The sequence below is a fragment of the Teleopsis dalmanni genome, chromosome X, assembly GCF_002237135.1.
Source record: "Teleopsis dalmanni isolate 2A chromosome X, ASM223713v2, whole genome shotgun sequence".
Classification (NCBI taxonomy): Eukaryota; Metazoa; Arthropoda; class Insecta; order Diptera; family Diopsidae; genus Teleopsis; species Teleopsis dalmanni.
In genome coordinates, this window is record NC_051848.1 from 75,676,084 (window position 1) to 75,698,400 (window position 22,317).

General features: G+C 25.4%; 1 protein-coding gene across 2 annotated transcripts in view; it reads right to left on the minus strand.

The window, feature by feature from the left end:
• The window catches only part of LOC119687869, a 42,500-nt gene that overhangs the window by 9,251 nt on the left and 10,932 nt on the right, over positions 1 to 22,317 (minus strand). Inside the window, exons 1-2 of one of the 2 annotated variants that reach the window (XM_038102396.1) lie at positions 17,797 to 18,111; positions 13,587 to 13,960 (exon numbers count right to left, since the gene is read on the minus strand). In XM_038102396.1, the coding sequence (XP_037958324.1) occupies positions 13,587 to 13,740 (154 nt within the window). In that variant the 5' untranslated portion in view covers positions 13,741 to 13,960; positions 17,797 to 18,111. Of the gene's footprint in view, positions 1 to 13,586; positions 13,961 to 17,796; positions 18,112 to 22,317 lie in introns of those variants that run through there. The other variant, XM_038102395.1, reaches the window with a different exon arrangement.

The window sequence follows — 22,317 nt, forward strand, 5'->3', positions numbered from 1 at the left end:
TCATATTAATATTCATATTTATATTCTTATATTCATATTCTCATATTCATATTATCTTATTTATATTCATATTCATATTTTCATATTAATATTCTCATGTTCATATTCACATATTCAAATTCGTTTTCTCATATTCATATTCTCATATTAATATTCATATTCTCGTATTCATATTCTCTTATTAATATTCATATTCATATTATCATATTCATATTCTCATATTCATATTTTCATATTCATATTTTCATATTCATATTCTCATGTTCATATTCACATATTCATATTCGTTTTCTCATATTCATATTCTTCTATTAATATTCATATTCATATTCTTATATTCATATTCTCATATTCATATTATCTTATTTATATTCATATTCATATTTTCATATTAATATTCTCATGTTCATATTCACATATTCATATTCGTTTTCTCATATTTATATTCTCATATTAATATTCATATTTATATTCTTATATTCATATTCTCATATTCATATTCTCTTATTTATATTCATATTCATATTTTCATATTAATAATCTCATGTTCATATTCACATATTCATATTCGTTTTCTCATATTCATATTTTCATATTAATATTCATATTCTCATATTCATATTCTCTTATTAATATTCATATTCATATTATCATATTCATATTCTCATATTCATATTTTCATATTCATATTTTCATATTCATATTCTCATGTTCATATTCACATATTCATATTCGTTTTCTCATATTTATATTCTCATATTAATATTCATATTTATATTCTTATATTCATATTCTCATATTCATATTATCTTATTTATATTCATATTCATATTTTCATATTAATATTCTCATGTTCATATTCACATATTCATATTCGTTTTCTCATATTTATATTCTCATATTAATATTCATGTTTATATTCTTATAGTCATATTCTCTTATTTATATTCATATTCATATTTTCATATTCATATTCTCATGTTCATATTCACATATTCATATTCGTTTTCTCATATTTATATTCTTCTATTAATATTCATATTTATATTCTTATATTCATATTCTCATATTCATATTATCTTATTTATATTCATATTCATATTTCATATTCATATTCATATTCATATTCATATTCATATTCATATTCATATTCATATTCATATCCATATTCATATCTTCATATTCATATTCATATTCATATTCATATTCATATTCATATTCATATTCATATTCATATTCATATTCATATTTTCATATTCACATTTTCATATTCGTATTCATATTTTCATATTCACATTCATATTCTTATTGAATATTCTTATTCATATTCCTATTGAATAATCATATTCATATTCATATTCATATTCATATTCATATTCATATTCATATTCATATTCATATTCATATTCATATTCATATTCATATTCATATTCATATTCATTATTCATATTCATATTCATTATTCATATTCATATTCATATTCATATTCATATTCATATTCATATTCATATTCATATTCATATTCATATTCATATTCATATTCATAACAATATTCATATTCATATTCATATTCATATTCATATTCATATTCATATTCATATTCATATTCATATTCATATTCATATTCATATTCATATTCATATCATATTCATATTCATATTCATATTCATATTCATATTCATATTCATATTCATATTCATATTCATATTCATATTCATATTCATATTCATATTCATATTCATATTCATATTCATATTCATATTCATATTCATATTCATATTCATATTCATATTCATATTCATATTATCTTATTTATATTCATATTCATATTTTCATATTAATATTCTCATGTTCATATTCACATATTCATATTCGTTTTCTCATATTTATGTTCTCATATTAATATTCATATTTATATTCTTATATTCATATTCTCATATTCATATTCTCTTATTTATATTCATATTCATATTTTCATATTAATATTCTCATGTTCATATTCACATATTCATATTTGTTTTCTCATATTCATATTTTCATATTAATATTCATATTCTCATATTCATATTCTCTTATTAATATTCATATTCATATTATCATATTCATATTCTCATATTCATATTTTCGTATTCATATTTTCATATTCATATTCTCATGTTCATATTCACATATTCATATTCGTTTTCTCATATTTATATTCTCATATTAATATTCATATTTATATTCTTATATTCATATTCTCATATTCATATTATCTTATTTATATTCATATTCATATTTTCATATTAATATTCTCATGTTCATATTCACATATTCATATTCGTTTTCTCATATTTATATTCTCATATTAATATTCATGTTTATATTCTTATAGTCATATTCTCTTATTTATATTCATATTCATATTTTCATATTCATATTCTCATGTTCATATTCACATATTCATATTCGTTTTCTCATATTCATATTCTTCTATTAATATTCATATTCATATTCTTATATTCATATTCTCATATTCATATTATCTTATTTATATTCATATTCATATTTTCATATTAATATTCTCATGTTCATATTCACATATTCATATTCGTTTTCTCATATTTATATTCTCATATTAATATTCATATTTATATTCTTATATTCATATTCTCATATTCATATTATCTTATTTATATTCATATTCATATTTTCATATTAATATTCTCATGTTCATATTCACATATTCATATTCGTTTTCTCATATTTATGTTCTCATATTAATATTCATATTTATATTCTTATATTCATATTCTCATATTCATATTCTCTTATTTATATTCATATTCATATTTTCATATTAATATTCTCATGTTCATATTCACATATTCATATTTGTTTTCTCATATTCATATTTTCATATTAATATTCATATTCTCGTATTCATATTCTCTTATTAATATTCATATTCATATTATCATATTCATATTCTCATATTCATATTTTCGTATTCATATTTTCATATTCATATTCTCATGTTCATATTCACATATTCATATTCGTTTTCTCATATTTATATTCTTCTATTAATATTCATATTTATATTCTTATATTCATATTCTCATATTCATATTATCTTATTTATATTCATATTCATATTTTCATATTAATATTCTCATGTTCATATTCACATATTCATATTCGTTTTCTCATATTTATATTCTCATATTAATATTCATATTTATATTCTCATATTCATATTCATATTCATATTCATATTCATATTCATATTCATATTCATATTCATATTCATATACTCCCATATTCATATTTTCATATTAATATTCTCATGTTCATATTCACATATTCATATTCGTTTTCTCATATTTATATTCTCATATTAATATTCATGTTTATATTCTTATAGTCATATTCTCTTATTTATATTCATATTCATATTTTCATATTCATATTCTCATGTTCATATTCACATATTCATATTCGTTTTCTCATATTCATATTCTTCTATTAATATTCATATTCATATTCTTATATTCATATTCTCATATTCATATTATCTTATTTATATTCATATTCATATTTTCATATTAATATTCTCATGTTCATATTCACATATTCATATTCGTTTTCTCATATTTATATTCTCATATTAATATTCATATTTATATTCTTATATTCATATTCTCATATTCATATTCTCTTATTTATATTCATATTCATATTTTCATATTAATAATCTCATGTTCATATTCACATATTCATATTCGTTTTCTCATATTCATATTTTCATATTAATATTCATATTCTCATATTCATATTCTCTTATTAATATTCATATTCATATTATCATATTCATATTCTCATATTCATATTTTCATATTCATATTTTCATATTCATATTCTCATGTTCATATTCACATATTCATATTCGTTTTCTCATATTTATATTCTCATATTAATATTCATATTTATATTCTTATATTCATATTCTCATATTCATATTATCTTATTTATATTCATATTCATATTTTCATATTAATATTCTCATGTTCATATTCACATATTCAAATTCGTTTTCTCATATTCATATTCTCATATTAATATTCATATTCTCGTATTCATATTCTCTTATTAATATTCATATTCATTTTATCATATTCATATTCATATTCATATTCATATTCATATTCATATTCATATTCATGTTCATATTCACATTCATATTCATATTCATATTCATATTCATATTCATATTCATATTCATATTCATATTCATATTCATATTCATATTCATATTCATATACTCCCATATTCATATTTTCATATTAATATTCTCATGTTCATATTCACATATTCATATTCGTTTTCTCATATTCATATTCTATATTAATATTCATATTCATATTCTTATATTCATATTCATATTCATATTCATATTCATATTCATATTCATATTCATATTCATATTCATATTCATATTCATATTCATATTCATATTCATATTCATATTCATATTCATATTCATATTCATATTCTATATTCATATTCATATTCATATTCATATTCATATTCATATTCATATTCATATTCATATTCATATTCATTATTCATATTCATATTCATTATTCATATTCATATTCATATTCATATTCATATTCATATTCATATTCATATTCATATTCATATTCATATTCATATTCATATTCATTTTCTAATTGCAGCCATTTATGATGTTCTTCTATTGATAAAGTCTAGCGCGAGGTTAAAAGAATCGGTCTTGGTGCACATATATCTGAAATAAGATTAGAACAATAATTTCTTTGTAGGAACTGTTGCTAAAGGATAGGCATTTACGTTTCCCAGCACAATAGGTTATTTTAGTTCAGTTGTATATTTTGAGATTTATATGATTTTCTAAAAATAAGACCAACCTTTTTTCCAATCATGATAAGTAAAAAAAGATCGCACCAAATAATTAATAGATTAATTTAATTTATTTATTTAAAAAATTTTAAAATATTAAAGCTTTTTAATTAAGGTTTTATATTTTGTTTTCTTTGACATTATGAATCCCGGTTAACATTGAAAACGGACTTTCTATCCATACCAATTTTTTTTTTTTGGTTTATTAGCCCCACGAATCATCTCCTGCATTTGTATAATTTAGTTCTATACTACAGTATTTTCACTTCGAATAATAATTAATTGTATATTTTCTATGTGGCAAATGAGATTAGTAATACATATTTGACAAGAACATTAATATATTTCAAGTCAAATATATATGTAAGTTCAATATGTTCATAACTACAATACCTAAGATATTACCAATAAAGTAAAGTAAGTTTAAAGTATTTAAACTGTAAATATTATAAACATCTAACACATATATGTCCACAACCAATGAAGAATCCAAGATGTTGTACAATAGATATTACACAAATCCATTGCTATCTTAAGGACTTGTTGTTCTAACCAATTAGGAACTACTTTTTTCTGCACAGCGAATGATGTTTTGTTGTCTGTACTGACGAGTGAAATCGGAATATAGATTCAGCCGTTCTAGAAACAATTTGTAGGTGTGAACAAATTCTATATAATAACATAATACCACTACTTCTCAAAAATAGATAACAAATCAATACTTTTAAGATACAGAAAGTAATTTCACATGATAGATAATTTTTCTATTACAATAGAATCAGAAGGAATTAACAATTTTGGAGATTTCCTTTATTGAAGCAACTAACAATAATTAAGGTTCTGCTTATGTAGATGATAACAGAATAACTATCCATGCTTGTTTTATACAAAATGACATTCTTGATTTCGATTTACTGTTGGGTTGATATAATAATGAGACACGAGTTTTAAAAACTAAAGAAGAGTTTTGAGATCAAAAACACAATCAAAGCATAATTAAAAATCATGATCCGAAAATTATAAATATTGTTAAAGATTAAATTATCTAATCTAAATATAAGTGTACAGCAAACTTAATTATTGGATTCCTCTCAATTGACTCAGATTTTAATTTCGAATTGATTTGGATTCGAATGTGACGCGTCTAATGACAAAAAGAAACTATAAAGGTTTGAATAGTAATGAAGAAGCAAAAATAGAAATTTGATTAATTTATTGAAATTTGGCTAACCATACAAGGCTGTTTCGAGTATTCGACTACTCATGGCATAGAACTCGTGCCTGTTGAATTAGAAACGAACTTTCAATGCTTAAGTTCCAAGTTTTAGATCTATATATAGTTAGTTATGTGCATAGTTATAACATAAGTATGTATATCCAAGACTCTACCGATTTGTAATATATATAAATTAGTCCAGAAGTGTGTACAGAAATTTATTTAAGCGGGTTTTTTAAAAATTAATTTAATTAAAAAAATTTATTGTAAAAATCAATCATCAATTATAGAAACATCAATCAAATATCTAGTGTTAAATGGTCCAGAGGGGATTGGAATTCATTAATATAATCAAATGCAGAATCAACATATGATATGAAAGTAAAGTACTTATCTAACCTTAACTTAGAACTTTATTAACGAATATAAATATTTTTTTATATTAAGATACATTAGTGACTGTAGTGTAGAACAAAGATGATGTCAGGAGAGCAGAAATTATCAAGAAGAAATTTTATGTTCAGATGCAACTGATCTAATGCAACTCAAAAGGCAGAGATGACTGAGCTAAACGTTGTGACGGATATACTATAGTGTGAAAACTAAAGATGGAATGGAACAATATACCACTGTATGAACTATAAAAATGTCGAATAAATCATTATATATTAAACTAACATTAAAAGTTTATGAAGGCAAGTTAATATTTTTTTAATTTAATTTGTTTTCGTTGTCTCTTAGTGATTGTTTTAATTTGAATCTACAGGGGAAACCTAAACGTCCGTGAATAAAGTTCAATTTAAATAAAAATTTGCTAATAAATCAAGTGTGAAATTGTTAGTGCCAATGTCATGTGAATCCGTCAATTTATTCATAACTTGATAAAAAGTAATTTCTGAAAATAAAAATATATTTAAAATGTTTCTTTATTAATTTTTTACACATTCTGCACACAGTTTTAAAAAAGTTTCGTAAGAATTGATGAAAAATGGTTCTATCACTACATACTATGGGCCAAATAATAATTAAAACAGTAGATTGCTATAAGACCATGTTATCAGTTAGTATTTTCATGACTACTGTGTTTTGGAATGGTAAGAGATGAGATAATTGACAGCATCGAAGATAGTCACTAGAGTATTCTACTCAACATTATTGTATAAATTGAATTTGACAAGTAAATTCCCATTTGCGAAATAAAAGAATTACCTATGTTTCAATGAGAGGATGTATCAACCTACACCTCATTAGTTGATATGACTGAAATATACGAATTGCTTTTCGAATCGATTGATCATTCCCTATATTCATCAGATATAACCTCTACTAACTTTTTGTTTGCAACGGTCATAATCTACATCGGGCTACAAAAATTCTAGTCTAATGAAAAGGTGAAATATCGATCATTAATAGATATTTTGAAGACTTCAATGCACTGCATTGAGGGATTAAAAAAAGGCAGAGATTATGTTGTAAGAAAAACCAATCAAACTCACTGAGTCTCAAGACTCAAATGGGTCAAGGAAGTATGTTTTATATACTCATAATCGTTTTTACAAAAATGTTTTTAAAAAAAAAGCATTAATGTCAATTATTTATCTCATATATATTTTTTGAGAAATTTTTCATCTATTGAAAAATATTTACTGTAAAACGTGAATATCAGTTTTCAAATGATTAAAATGAGGTATACTAGTGTTATACATAAGGTCATATTATCCATATTAGATATACTATATATTAGATATTACTATATTAGATTTGAATCATCGTAAAGTCCATAAAGTGTGTAGCCGTTTTCGTCTGTCCGTCTGTCTGTTTCAGTTTAAAACACTCCCTAAACTATTCGAATAAAACTTTACATACATAGTTTTTGGGACTCTCATAATTTGTCGGATTGGTGGACTATATTGTGTAATTGCCTTATAAACTCAATCGGGCATATGTTTTTTCTGTTTTTTATAGAGATACACTAATATATGTATTATATTTATATATTTATACTATGTAGATATATATTGTGCTGAATGTACTACTATTCATATAAACGAATACAAATCTTTTATTCAAATCGCTACAGGTTTATATATAGTTTTGGTATAAAATGACTATTTAGATACATGAATTTGTTATAAAAACACTTTGAAATAAATTTAACATAATTTATAAAATATAATAAATATAATAGAAATGGGTTAGATGAGTTTAAAATACATTTAGATCTATTTATAATATATCTCGCATAGATACCGGCGATTTGGGAATATTTTTTTCTTAGAAACACTTTTTTATTTTTCAATATACCATATTAGCTTTTATGGTGCGGTATTCTCTTCTATGAAAGAGAATCTTCGCAGTAGAAATAATATCGATCTTTTTAGATTTGTATATAGTCGTCGTACAAACCGATATTTCACAATAAGTTATTTTTGTTATTACTTTTATAATAAAATAAACCAACAGATAACAAATATATTTTGTTATAACAATTAAAAATTTGTTCATTTTTATATTAAAATTTCAAGGAATTTAAAAAAAAAACAACTATTCCACATCAATTTTTATTTAAATATTATAGCTTATCTGTTTCTTTGCTTTTAATCGATAGTGTAAATATATAGTACATACATATATACTGGATTTGTTTCTTTTTTTTCTTAATTTTACTTACATATGTTTTCTTGAGATAATAATAAAAAGATAGATCTATGTTACTACCAGAACGAAGATATTTTGAACACTTTCTAATAATTCCTTTGGAAAAGATATCGGCAAAGCTGAAGGTAACGTCTTTATTTGTTTTAATACTTAATTATTCTTCAGTTCAGTGTACTTTCTTATATGATTTTCTTTTAATTTTTTATTATAAAATATTTTTACATTATAGATTTTATTAGTTCCCTGAAGATGACTATCGAAGATAATCGAAATATTGGAGTAGTACTTCAATAAAGTATAATTTGTTTAAAGGTGGTGAGATTTCGAAAAGCAGTGAACTACAACAACAATAATTTTATATTATTTTAATTAATTGAATTATTGACTAAATACAAAAATAAATTATAGTTTTTATTAAAATCATCAATAAACCCGCTCAATAATAATTATATAATTTTTTTGGTCACAAAAAATGAAAAAAAAAATAAATATATATTTATATTTAATGTAAATAATAATAATTTATAAATATTAGAAATAATAATATAAATAAGTAAACTATATTAATAATAAATAATATAACAATAATAAATAAATATTACAATAATAATAAATAAAGATTATGATAATAATAAATAAATAATATAATATTATAAATAATAATATAAATATATAACTTAAATAAATATAAATGTAATTAAAATATCATTTCAACGTTGAAGGTAGAGTAAATTATCAATGATGTCGAGTCAATGTACTCAACGTTCTCTGATTATTTCCATATAACCTGCAGTAAATTACAAGCAGTCAAAATATAATATGTAGGTATTTGCGGTACATATCGAAATATGTTATCAAAACTGTTTCATCCAGTTTGATGAGAATTTTGAAACAAATATTTCCTTTTCTGTTTTCCTTTATTTCGGTATATAGAACTTTAATACTAACTAAAAAAGATCCAGTTTACACCTGTGCCTCAAAAACCAGCATTTCATTCTGACTGCTGAAAGTAAAGAAACCAATATTTGTCTATATTAGGCGTATCTACGTATCTACTGTTAGGCAGATACATACATATATATTGTTTTTTTGATAATAATTTTCAAATCTGGCTTACCAAAATACTTTAGAAATGAGTTTGTTTCGCTTTATGCAAAAAACTTTGTCGGTTAGTGTCATCTATTAATATATTTTCTAGTGAAACTGATTAGCATTCGCTAAAAATTTTTAAGCCTGTTTTGTAGCTTTCTGAGATTGTTGGGTTAAATTAAACAAATTTAAGTATACAAACATTAACGCTTATTAACAGATATTCGAAATGAAAAATAAATAAAACAGAACACCGCATTTTGACGCCATAAAACTAAAAATACTCTTCACGTATACGTCATAGAGATTATAGACGTTCCCGTATTTAGTAACATTTTGCACTGCTGACACAGAAATTAGTATGTAATATATGCGAATTCATAGATTATAAATAAGCACAGTTCTAATGAAAAATTTATTTTACAACGAGTTCTTACTGCTTAGTTACGACCTCTACAGAACTGCATTAGAACCTAAAAAAGGTAAACGAATCGCTAAAGAAGTCGCAATATTAATAGCACAGCGGATTCCTACGTTTGAGGTTACAGATGTCAAGCTAATGCATTGTTGTTAGTGATATTATTTTATATGAACAATTTTTTAAATATCACTTTGGGATTTTGTCTCCATATGTAAAAACCCATTTAAAAATAAATATGTACATAAATTCTTGAATTATTTGAATTCATTAGTATTCATAGAAAGTTCAAACATCAATACATATTAGCAGTGATTCCTGCTCCATCGGTAAACCAAACTCTCATAGGTGTTTTTTAATTTTGACACATTCATTAATTCAAGTATTCACAGGCACTAAAGTATAAAAGTAATTTTTCTATCACATCTTCTATAAAAGATAATCAAAAATACAGACAAACTAAATGCAGTCTTTCCAAAGGGTATCCGGATCTTATTATTTAAACGATATTGACTTCAAAATATAAGTAAAACAATTGTTTTATTTTCTTAATTAAGTGAGTTTTCTTAATTAATTGAACATACAGTCAAAATAATTAAATTATTAATAATTAAATACTAGCCATATCTGATGAAATAATTCCAAGACCACTGATGATAAAGTACTTGGTAACACTTGAAACAGCTATATTGTCAGCCAAAAATTTAATTAATTAAAATAATAAAAATATGTTTGTTGTTGTAATTCATTACTGTTCGAAACCTCAATAGTTTCTATTAGGTAAAGTAATCACCGCCGTCATAACTGACCTTAAGATGCTATTCAAAAAAATTTTTGTGTTTTTTTTTTAATTTCTTAGAGATGACTGTCGAAGATGGTTCATATATTGAACTTGTCAAGAAATTAAAAAAATATCTAAATAAAATAAATGTTTTTTGTTTAAAATAAAAATATAATTGACCAAATACTCTAAAATAAAAAAACAATTTTTTTATTAACATAATATTTAGAACATTATCGTCTTTAAAAAAAATATACGGAATTGTAATTTAATAAATTAAATTTATATTTAGGATGGTTTTATGGGCTTGGATACATTTTCAAAAATACGCTCCAAAAATTGTTGAAATCATCATATACGCACATTCGTAATAATATGTGTCTTGGGAATTTCGTTTATAGATGATAAAAAATATTGAAAATATTTTGAATTGACTGATAATATCAGTTAAGAACTCAATTCAGTACCCAAAACTTATAAGCTTATTACCGAATAACGTTAAAAATAGACATAAAAATGGTTTTAAGTAACTAAGAAAGCTGCTTTGATTCCAATTTCTTCATACTTATGAGTAAACAAATGGGCAGACAAACCGGACGAATTGATAAATGTAGGTATTTGGTCCATACTAAATATTTGAAATATAATTGCCTGAAATAATGATGCGCTCAAAAACTTAAACGTTAAAATAGACATAATAGTTGTTCCGACACATCATCACCGAGCGCAGGTAGACATGTCCTACAGGAGATTTGAAAGGCAGATCCAGCCTGGCTCCATGATATCATGGAGCCAATGTCCCGTTAGAACCGATATTATCTTACATACTTCCAATTTACTTCTAATTAGGTTTTTAGAGTAGTTTTAATAGTTTAACAATTAATTTTAACCGGATATAGCAAAAATATTTATATGTGAAATAAGATAATACGAAATATTTACGGAACTGCAAATATCGTTCAAATACCATAACTAGAATTGAAGAATAGAATAAAACAGACATGTGGATTTAATGAACAGTGGCCGAAAAGACAAAATCGTTAAGAAAAACGATTAAATAATACTGTGTGGCTATACCTTCTCTTTTCAAATTTTGTAACTATCGTAACTTTATCGTAACTTAATTTAATCTCAGATTAAATCTGCAAAACGGTTTCCAGATATTTGGATATTTGGCAATAAAAGAATTCTAATGAAATGTCCAGAAAACACTCTTTTATGAAATATTTGAAGCATTCTTACTTTTAAAAAGTCAAGAGGATAATTCCAAGCACCTGTTGTGTCTATATGCAGACTTGTCCAAAACCTGGCTTAAGTTTTAGGGCGCCTCATTATTTAATACACTCGGCGATATTTCCAACATTAGTATTGGCTAAATATTTGTATTTCTCAATGCGTTTATACTTATCTTATTATTATTATCCTGTTCCATAATTTTAAAGAATGTGGAATTAAAATGATTTTATTGCTTAAAAGAGAAGAATTCGATATCCTCTTTCCACTTTACCAACCTACCCACCTTGTTTAGGAGGCTCACCCAAGCGTCATCCAATATATCTGATAGGTGGTGTTCTATAGTACCTTCCAATAATAATAATAAATAAAAATTAAAAGTGATGACTGGATGTATGTAAGCTTTTCATAACATATAAAGAAAACACAGGGTCTAAGCTTTTGTAATACTATGTAGTATGTAGCTGTTCGTGATGCTAACACTGTCTTCTTTCCTATTCATGGCTCGGTTGATGTTTTTCGGAGGCTCTCTTATGATGTGTAGGCACTCTAGTGTTGCGTAGGCTCTATAGTATTGTGGAGATTTTCTAGTGTTGTGAAAGATCTCTAGAGTATTGTGAAAGATCTCTAGTGTTGTGGAGACTCTCTAATGTTGTGAAGACTTTCTAGTGTTATGAAAGCTCTCTAGTATTGTGGAGGCTGTCTAATAATCTTCTGTTTTCGGCTTTTTCTTTCTTTACTATTACGATATTAGCTTCATACAAGCGTTGAACAACATAAAGAATAAAAGATGTTCCATATTGAAGGTAATCATTAATATTGCAGAACTAGTCAAAAATGCAGTCACTTATACTAGACTAAGGGGAAGAACCTAAACAAATATAACAATGGAATTTTGCTGCTATAGTTTCAGAACAAACTTAATTGTCGGCATTTACGACCACTGAAAGCAATTCTTTTCTTACTGCACTAAAAAAATTAATAGATATGCAGACCATGTACGTGTATTTAACCACGCTTACTGCATTCCACACTACCAAAGTACGTCAAGGTCACATACTACTAGTGCCGACCATGTAAGATAGTGCAAGATGTAGTGCTTGATTGCTTTCCTGTTTATCTAGCAATCAATGGCATAAAAGCAACAATAATGGCGAAACAAAAGAGACGGCGAATCGTTCAAAGGCACGCCGTTCAATTAAAAACTAAATAGTTTGTTTGTTGTTGTGGTGTTTGTTTGACTCAACATAAATTAGTTTTGCACTCACCTGTGTCGTTTCTGGTTACAGCTACCGCGCTTACAAGTTTAAGCTTCCACAAATGCTGATAACACAAACACAATAAAAACAGCAACAACAACTTCTGCTTTACAGGCGGCAACTGCGTTAAACTGGTTGTCATGACACTGAACTTACCTGTCATTATTGTGTAAATGCAGTTCTTCTTGCTGTCGTTATTATTGTTGCTGCTGCTTCTGCTACTGTTTCTGCTACTGTTTCTGCTACTGCTGCTGCCGCTGTCGCTGCCGCTGCCGCTGCTGTCGGTTTTATATTTGCAAATGAAGATGGCAATTTGCTCAGTGACGTTTTATTGGAACAGCTGGTGGCGGTTACTATGATTTCCTGTCGCACTCGACTTTTATCTGCATGTACAAAAAGTTCAAATTTGATTAAAACAAGATAATTTTATTAATTTCTGTTCTATAAATCTACAAACAATAATAAGAGTAAACTTTTCTAAAGGGAGGTGAGCAGACAGCACGAGATGTTTTACTGCTTTATCATTTTTATAAAATTTGATTTTAAGGAGTTTGTGATTCTTGTTCTTTTGCTACATGCATCTATTTAACCATCAACTGTATTAACAAGGTTAAAAATAGGGAATTTTATTCTTAATAGATGAACTGAAGAAGTTTCTGATTCATTACGAGTATCTATTGGTATCTGTATCCATTTACCCATCAATTGTATTGACGATATTACAAATAGATAATATCATGCATATTAAAGGGAGACGTTTGTGATTTCTTATATGTTGACATCAGTATCGATTTAATCATCACCCATTTATTGACAAAGTTATAAATAAAGAATATGATACCTATTAGATGGACTTATAAAGTGTCTGATTCTTTATCTTATGCTATACGTTTCGAGATAACCATCAATGGTAATGGTATAGTTATAAATAGAGAATATCGTACATATTAGATGGACTAAAGAAGTTTATGATTCATTATCTGTTGGTAAGGTTATTAATATAGAATTTAATTCATATTAGTTGAAGGGAAGCAGTTTGTGATTCATTATCTAGTGGTATCTGTGTTGATATAACAAGTTATTGCATCGACATGGTTAAAAATAAAAAATTTTATTCATATCACATGAAATAAAGAAGTTTGTGGTTCTTCATCTGTCTTAGACGAGGCGACTTACTTGGCCGCGTCTGAAGGACTGAGGTCTGAAGGACTGAAGATATAACACAAAAGATTTACTTTTTCACAATGCTTCGTTTCACTGGGAGTCAAGAAATCTGTTCAATTATATTCTATTAGAACTAAAACTATTAAATACTTAAACCTAGAACTTAAATATTTCAAAGACTTGAAATTTTTATTATAAAAGATTTTTATTGGAAAATGCTATAACATAGAAGGTTCAGTTTTTATTCCTAAAACCGAAAATCAAACACAATTTAAAATATTTTCAATATTTATCGAAATACAATATATAGACGATCTATCAAAATATAGACGAATAGATCATCCAAGTAGCTTCAATCACTTATGAGTTTTTGATTTAGTATTTTGATAATTTGAAATATCAGAAACTATTTATTGATTTGAAATTATTATTAATTAAAATTTGTTTTTTATTAAGAACAGTATTCTTGTTAAGCCAAGAAATGAACCAGGGCATAGTAGTTTTGAAACCATTGGAATCAGAAGAGTCTACAGAATATTCAGAAATTAACGACGATCAAAACCAACATCAGAATTAACCACCGAATCTTTTGGTACAAGAACATCCAGTTCAACAAATACGTTTTCGACAATCTCCGTTTTGGCACAAAGACTATGTAGTCCCATCAATAAAGATAGATTGAAGAAAGTACAAAATGCTAAAAATGCAACCGTGAGGAACAGAAAAGCAGAGATGAAAGAGGTAGAAAAAAGGAAGCATGGCGGCGGTGTAGAGATATGGAAAATGGGATTTTAATACTCTTGATAATCATTTTGTTTTAATAGATATATGGAATAAGCGGAATAACTTTTTTCATAGCATCTTTTTTTATATAAGAAAACTACAACAACAAAATATATTTTTACTAAGTTCAACGCATTTGCTACAAAATATATTAGTAAGTAACTGCTCAACTATAGAACTGTATTCTATAAAGCACAAATACAACCAATTTATATGTAGAGTTCTGTAGAGATCCAATGTAGAAAAACAATAGTAAAAACAATGCTTTGCTAAAGCTAGAAGAAAACTTCAGATAATTAGTTTTTACTAACTAAAGCACTAACTAAATGTATTAGAAGGTAAGCGAAATTAAATTTTTTCCAATACACAGCTAGAAATTTAAGTATCCGCACTAAATTCAAATATACATATATGTATCTATTAGATTTCATTTCCATAAATAATATATAGTATAAAAAATCTTTGACGTAATATGGAGTCAAAACTGATTAGGACAACATCGAAGGGACCCACAGAATACGGTCGTTATAAGCAGTAATAGAAATTAAAAATTAATATATTAAAAATTATGGTGATGTTTATAGAAGTATATAAATAATTTATATTTACCTATTATTAATTTATAGTTCATTTAATTATTAATTTACAAATGGTGTAAATGTATATAACATTTACATTATAATCCGTAATTTTTTGCGCCTAACTTTTTTGGAAGCTATATTTGTTTTAGATAAAAATATTTCAAATGATCCAATAAGAGGAGTGACCAAAAACTTTTTTTGTTTGATCATTATAGCCAATAGCCAAAACCAATTTTTTTTAAATATGATCGCAATAACTGGTATATCGTTATATTGATTTCGCTATAAATGGTTGCAAATTCTATATGGATATATGGCATACTAACATTGACTTTAAGAAGCGGTCCTTAAATTTGGTAAATTATTCTATAAAATCTTTTAAAAGAAAGTTTTTTTTGTAAAATGTCAACACTACGGATGCTTGCGTTAACTGTTTTTGCAATTATTATTAGTGTTCTACGATTATTTACAAACTTTGCCTTCAATGTGTAAGAACTTTTTGGTGTATGTTCTTCTTGATTCTTCTTCTTCTTGAGTTATAGTGCTATTACTCACTTTTACTCTATAATGGCTGGGGGCTTATCTCTACCCCACACTAGGCTTTAACTAGGTTAAAAAAAAAACATATCATTTATTTAGTTTAGTTGATGACGGACCTTAAATCAGCATATCTTCCTGAGAGTCCAGAAGTGGACTTGAGGATATATATTGTATGTTCAAAACTCTATATATGTAGTTTTGTCTTTTTTCTGTTCCCAAAGCTAAAATTACCACTTCAAAGAAGGATATTCTAGTTTTAATTGTGACTATAATAAAAAATCATCTTATGGAGTAGTCTTCAACTCCTTAACACCTTAATAAACTCCAGAATAAATTTTTCCCTGCTGACTACAAGACTAAAAAATATATTGTAGCTCTAAAATAAATAAAAGTAGCTCTAAAAAAAGATAAAAAATAAACTAATTAAAGAATACCAAGATCAATTTGCAATTCTATTTATTAAAGAAATTTCTCCAAATAAATTTAAAGTAGGAAGAGCAGCTATATTTCCAGAACTTAAAAAAATCATCTTAAAGTTAATGAAGGTATAAAAAATTTAATAATCTTTTATTATTTAATAAACTTTGTCTTCTTAATCGTTCATATCTAATATTAGCTACACAAAATAAAATTGAAGAATATAAAACTTGACCCGTTAGTAATCTATAATCCCTACAAATTAGAAGATTAGGCCAAGCATTGCTATAGTGATATTGTACTACCTAGGGCCTTATTAAAAATATATTTCAATTTATTTAATTCAATTGTTCTGGAAACTTTGTACACAGAAAGCATATTTGCGTCTTTCACAAAGGACTTCAAAAAAAATGGTTTGTGGTTTTTGTTAATTATAAAAAACATACGTCTCGACTTTGTCAAAATTTTTTTTCGTTTGTTCTGATATTTGACTATATGTATTATAAATTTAGTTCTTGAAATTTAATATCTATCTGTTGAAATATAATTATATTAAAATATAATTTTAATACAAATTGATCTGTCGGAATCAAAAATAGTCCCTAGGTTACTATTTATTTAACTAATATCATTAGTTAATGAGTAAATGACCGACATTAAAACAATCATATATATAATATATTAAGGCAATATATTAGTATATAACTACTTATTTTGGTTAAAAATATACATACTATATAATTTGTATCGACTCCGAACGTTCCAAACACTACAGACTTCTCACTTCCTAAACGTCGATAGGTAGATGGAAGATTGCATAATTAAAATATGTTGAATATTTTCTGAAATCATCTGTAATTTTATTATGTGCAGTATTCGATTTCACTGTTGAAAGTCAAAGTTTCAAATACGAGGTAATGCTTTAGTTTCGATATTCATTTCAAATTAATCGGATTAGGTTGGTTACAATAATTGCAATTACGTGCTGGAATGCGCATCTCAACTATGTATTTTCTTTTGTTGTGAAAATATTTGCTTTACGTCAGCCCGCAAGTCTAATTAAAAAAATTTCAAATTAGTGAAAAGGTATTTATACTATGAAATTAGTGCACGCAGGAATTAAAGTTATGTCATACTTAATACGTGTTTATTGTGTGTCCCACACACAAACCCATAACGCCTTTTAACAATTCGAACTGTGTAGAGCAGTTGCTTCCAAAACATGTTAGCCAATGTCATGTTGAGCGAACTTAATTCCAGATATCCCAGAGTACTTGGAGGATGTTTAGTCAATATATGGAGACGCAAGAGAGGAATGTGATTAGTGTGAAAATCGATCTTATGTCCTGTATGACAGAAAAGTGACTTTATCTTAACATAATAGGAAGGTAGTTAGAGAGATTGAGATTATAGGTGTACCACATCAATTTTTTTAAACGGATGTAAATTTCTACTAATTTTAGAACATTTGTAATAAGTTCTTAATGTTTTAAAAAGTCTATTTATTTCGGATATGTACAAAAAATTCTATTCTATATTATTACTTTTCTTCAAATTTTATTAAGTATATAGAAAAATAGGTAAGTAGCACTAGCTGATCATAGCAATGGTTATAGCATAATAGGAAGGTATTAAAAGAGATTGTGATTATGGGTGTACCACATCAATTTTTTTAAATGGAATGAAACTTCTACTAATTTTAGAACATTTGTAATAAGTTCTAAATGTTTTAAAAAGTCTATTTATTTCGGATATGTACAAAAAAATCTATTCTATGTTATTACTTTTCTTCAAATTTTATTAAGTATATAGAAAAATAGGTAAGTAGCAATAGCTGATAATAGCAATGGTTATAGCATAATAGGAAGGTAGTAAGAGAGATTCAGATTATGGGTGTACCACATCAATTTTTTTAAATGGATGTAAATTTCTACTAATTTTAGAACATTTGTAATAAGTTCTTAATGTATTAAAAAGTCTATTTATTTCGGATATGTACAAAAAATTCTATTCTATGTTATTACTTTTCTTCAAATTTTATTAAGTATATAGAAAAATAGGTAAGTAGCACTAGCTGATCATAGCAATAGTTATAGCATAATAGGAAGGTAGTAAAAGAGATTGAGATTATGGGTGTACCACATCAATTTTTTTAAATGGAATGAAATTTCTACTAATTTTAGAACATTTGTAATAAGTTCTTAATGTATTAAAAAGTCTATTTATTTCGGATATGTACAAAAAATTCTATTCTATGTTATTACTTTTCTTTAAATTTTATTAAGTATATAGAAAAATAGGTAAGTAGCAATAGCTGATAATAGCAATGGTTATAGCATAATAGGAAGGTAGTAAGAGAGATTCAGATTATGGGTGTACCAAATCAATTTTTTTAAATGGATGTAAATTTCTACTAATTTTAGAACATTTGTAATAAGTTCTTAATGTATTAAAAAGTCTATTTATTTTGGATATGTACAAAAAACTCTATTCTATATTATTACTTTTCTTCAAATTTTATTAAGTATATAGAAAAATAGATAAGTAGCACTAGCTGATCATAGCAATGGTTATAGCATAATAGGAAGGTAGTAAGAGAGATTCAGATTATGGGTGTATCACATCAATTTTTTTAAATGGAATGAAATTTCTACTAATTTTAGAACATTTGTAATAAGTTCTAAATGTTTTAAAAAGTCTATTTATTTCGGATATGTACACAAAATTCTATTCTATGTTTTTACTTTTCTTCAAATTTTATTAAATATATAGAAAAATAGGTAAGTAGCACTAGCTGATCATAGCAATGGTTATTGCAGTTGCTATAGCTGTGGCGAGCACTGGCTTTCTAAGAATATAAAAAAAATATAGAATTATATTAATAACCCTTTCGAGCAGACGCTCAAACTGACCCAACTTTTCTTCGTCCAAAAGCAATCACCAACCAAAAGCAATATATTTGTTTGAATTATTATTAAAAAAATTTGGATTTTGAAAAATTTTTTTCCGATAAGAATTGTTTATTTAACAGATATATGCAATAGATAAGACTTAAGTGTATATACTACGGGTATATATAAACAATATTGTACCAAAAAAAATTTGTAATTAAAAACTTTTTGGGACTGCAACAAAAAGAACTTAACGAAGACGTTATTTCCCATTCATTAAAATTTTTTTTTAAAATAATTTTTTTTACCGCAAAAAACCCATTAATTTAAACTACACTACTATAATTTTGTGATTAGAAAGTAATATTTTTGCAACTAATGATCTATAATTAATGCACTAACAACGCTTCTACAATCTCTATGAGTTGGTATACTGATTCCATACCCCACCATTAAGGGGTATTGAATCAATGTTTGTGTTAAGAATTTTATTGGTTTGACTTAATATTTGTGCAAAATCTTGAAATAGATGTAATTATTGTAATCTTACAGATCAAATTACATTAAACTTATTAATTATTAATCGAAGTGTAGTAATTATGAACATAAATTTTAAAAAAAAAAACTAAAGAATAAAGATAATAGTATTTCTATACATAACATAAAATAGATTTATAAACTTTCTTTGCGATTTGAAGAAATTGAGGTTTATCATCTCACCTTTGTCACGCCACTATCGTGCCTACTAAAAACTATATTGTGGACCGCTATTGAAACTTATTGAAAACTGGAATATTCTGATTTTTTGTCTTTAAGTTTAAATTGTTATTTCTAATTTCAGGTACATTTTAATAATCACATTTAAAAACGATTTTCTTTTAAGTTTCAATATTTGCAAATCATAATTTTCAATGGTTATTTAAAATATCGAAAAATTTTTCTAGACTTATAATTCTGTTTTTAAATTTAATGATAACAAAATTAATTTTTATTACCTGTTATTATATTTTGATGTGACAATAACATACCTTCAAAAACTTTTTGGTTCACCAAAAAAGGGTTAACCTAGTTCTTACCTAAATGCATCAAAAAAGATCATCCAAATCTTAAAGTCGCTATGAACAACCCTACTCTTTACTTTTCTGACATCCTACGTGAAAGTAAGTTTCCATTTTATAACTTCAAATTAGTGACTCCCACTACTTACTTTGTGCTACAGAATACGTAAAATAGATTGTTATATGTACGAGTATTATTATATGTGCGGATAGCTAGGTAGCTATAGAAACTTTCTAACTCTGAACCACTAAATCTACTACTAATAAATTAAGACTCGCCTATATGCCTGGCTATAAGAGATTCGACAGTAATGAAATATTTGAATAGCTTTCGATGAAACGTGCACAAACTATTTTCATAGGATTCACTTGACAGTCAGCATCAGTGCTTGGAAACATCGAATATGTGATGTTCAAGATAATTTGGGCAGAATCCAAAGTCCTAAGACGGTTCAAGCAGGTTATTCGGGTGAATAAAAAAAAAATAAAACTAACAGCGTTTTTAGTTTAAATATATATAAATGCAGATTAATCACTAGTTTCTTAGCTGGAAACTGGAAAGGTCGTGGTTACTTCTATTAACATTCGTTGACTCTACAATCACAAACTCAACAGAATACACAAAATTTTGGATCTGTAAAATTTGTATTATTAACCTAACCTTGGGTAACGGACTTCAATAATATTTTTTCTAGAATAATTTACGTCTTTTACTGTTTTAAGAAAAGTCGCCGGTTAATGTTAAACTGACAATCTGTCTCGAATTGTCTTTCATGTTGCTTTTAATTCCTATTTTTGTTTTATTGATCTTATACATCGTTAATTGGGACTACAATCACTCAATGGACTGAACTAGATATATTTTATAGATATATTTTTTTTTTAAAATCAACACTATTTAAGCGTTCATATATCTTGGTATCTAAGTATGATGACACTTATATGTTAGTAATATTTTTAAAAATTATGATTTAGTAGAATATTTGTATTTTACCAGATATATGAGATATGTTAAGTTCCAATTTCAAAAGTATAATATACAATTATGAATGTTTATCTGTACTATTAAGTGCAAAAATTATTATTTATAATCTTTATTAGTTATATTTATTAGCGCACGAAATAAGGTTAAATTATTTACACAGAGCTAATGCATTAACTACCATTTTAAATAATCATTTTTAACTTTCATTTAAATAGAGAATGTCACGAGTTATTTCATCAGCACGATGCATTTATTATACTTAATAATTTAATTAAAAATTCTAAGAGATTGGCAATTTAAATCCAATAATGCTTTATACCA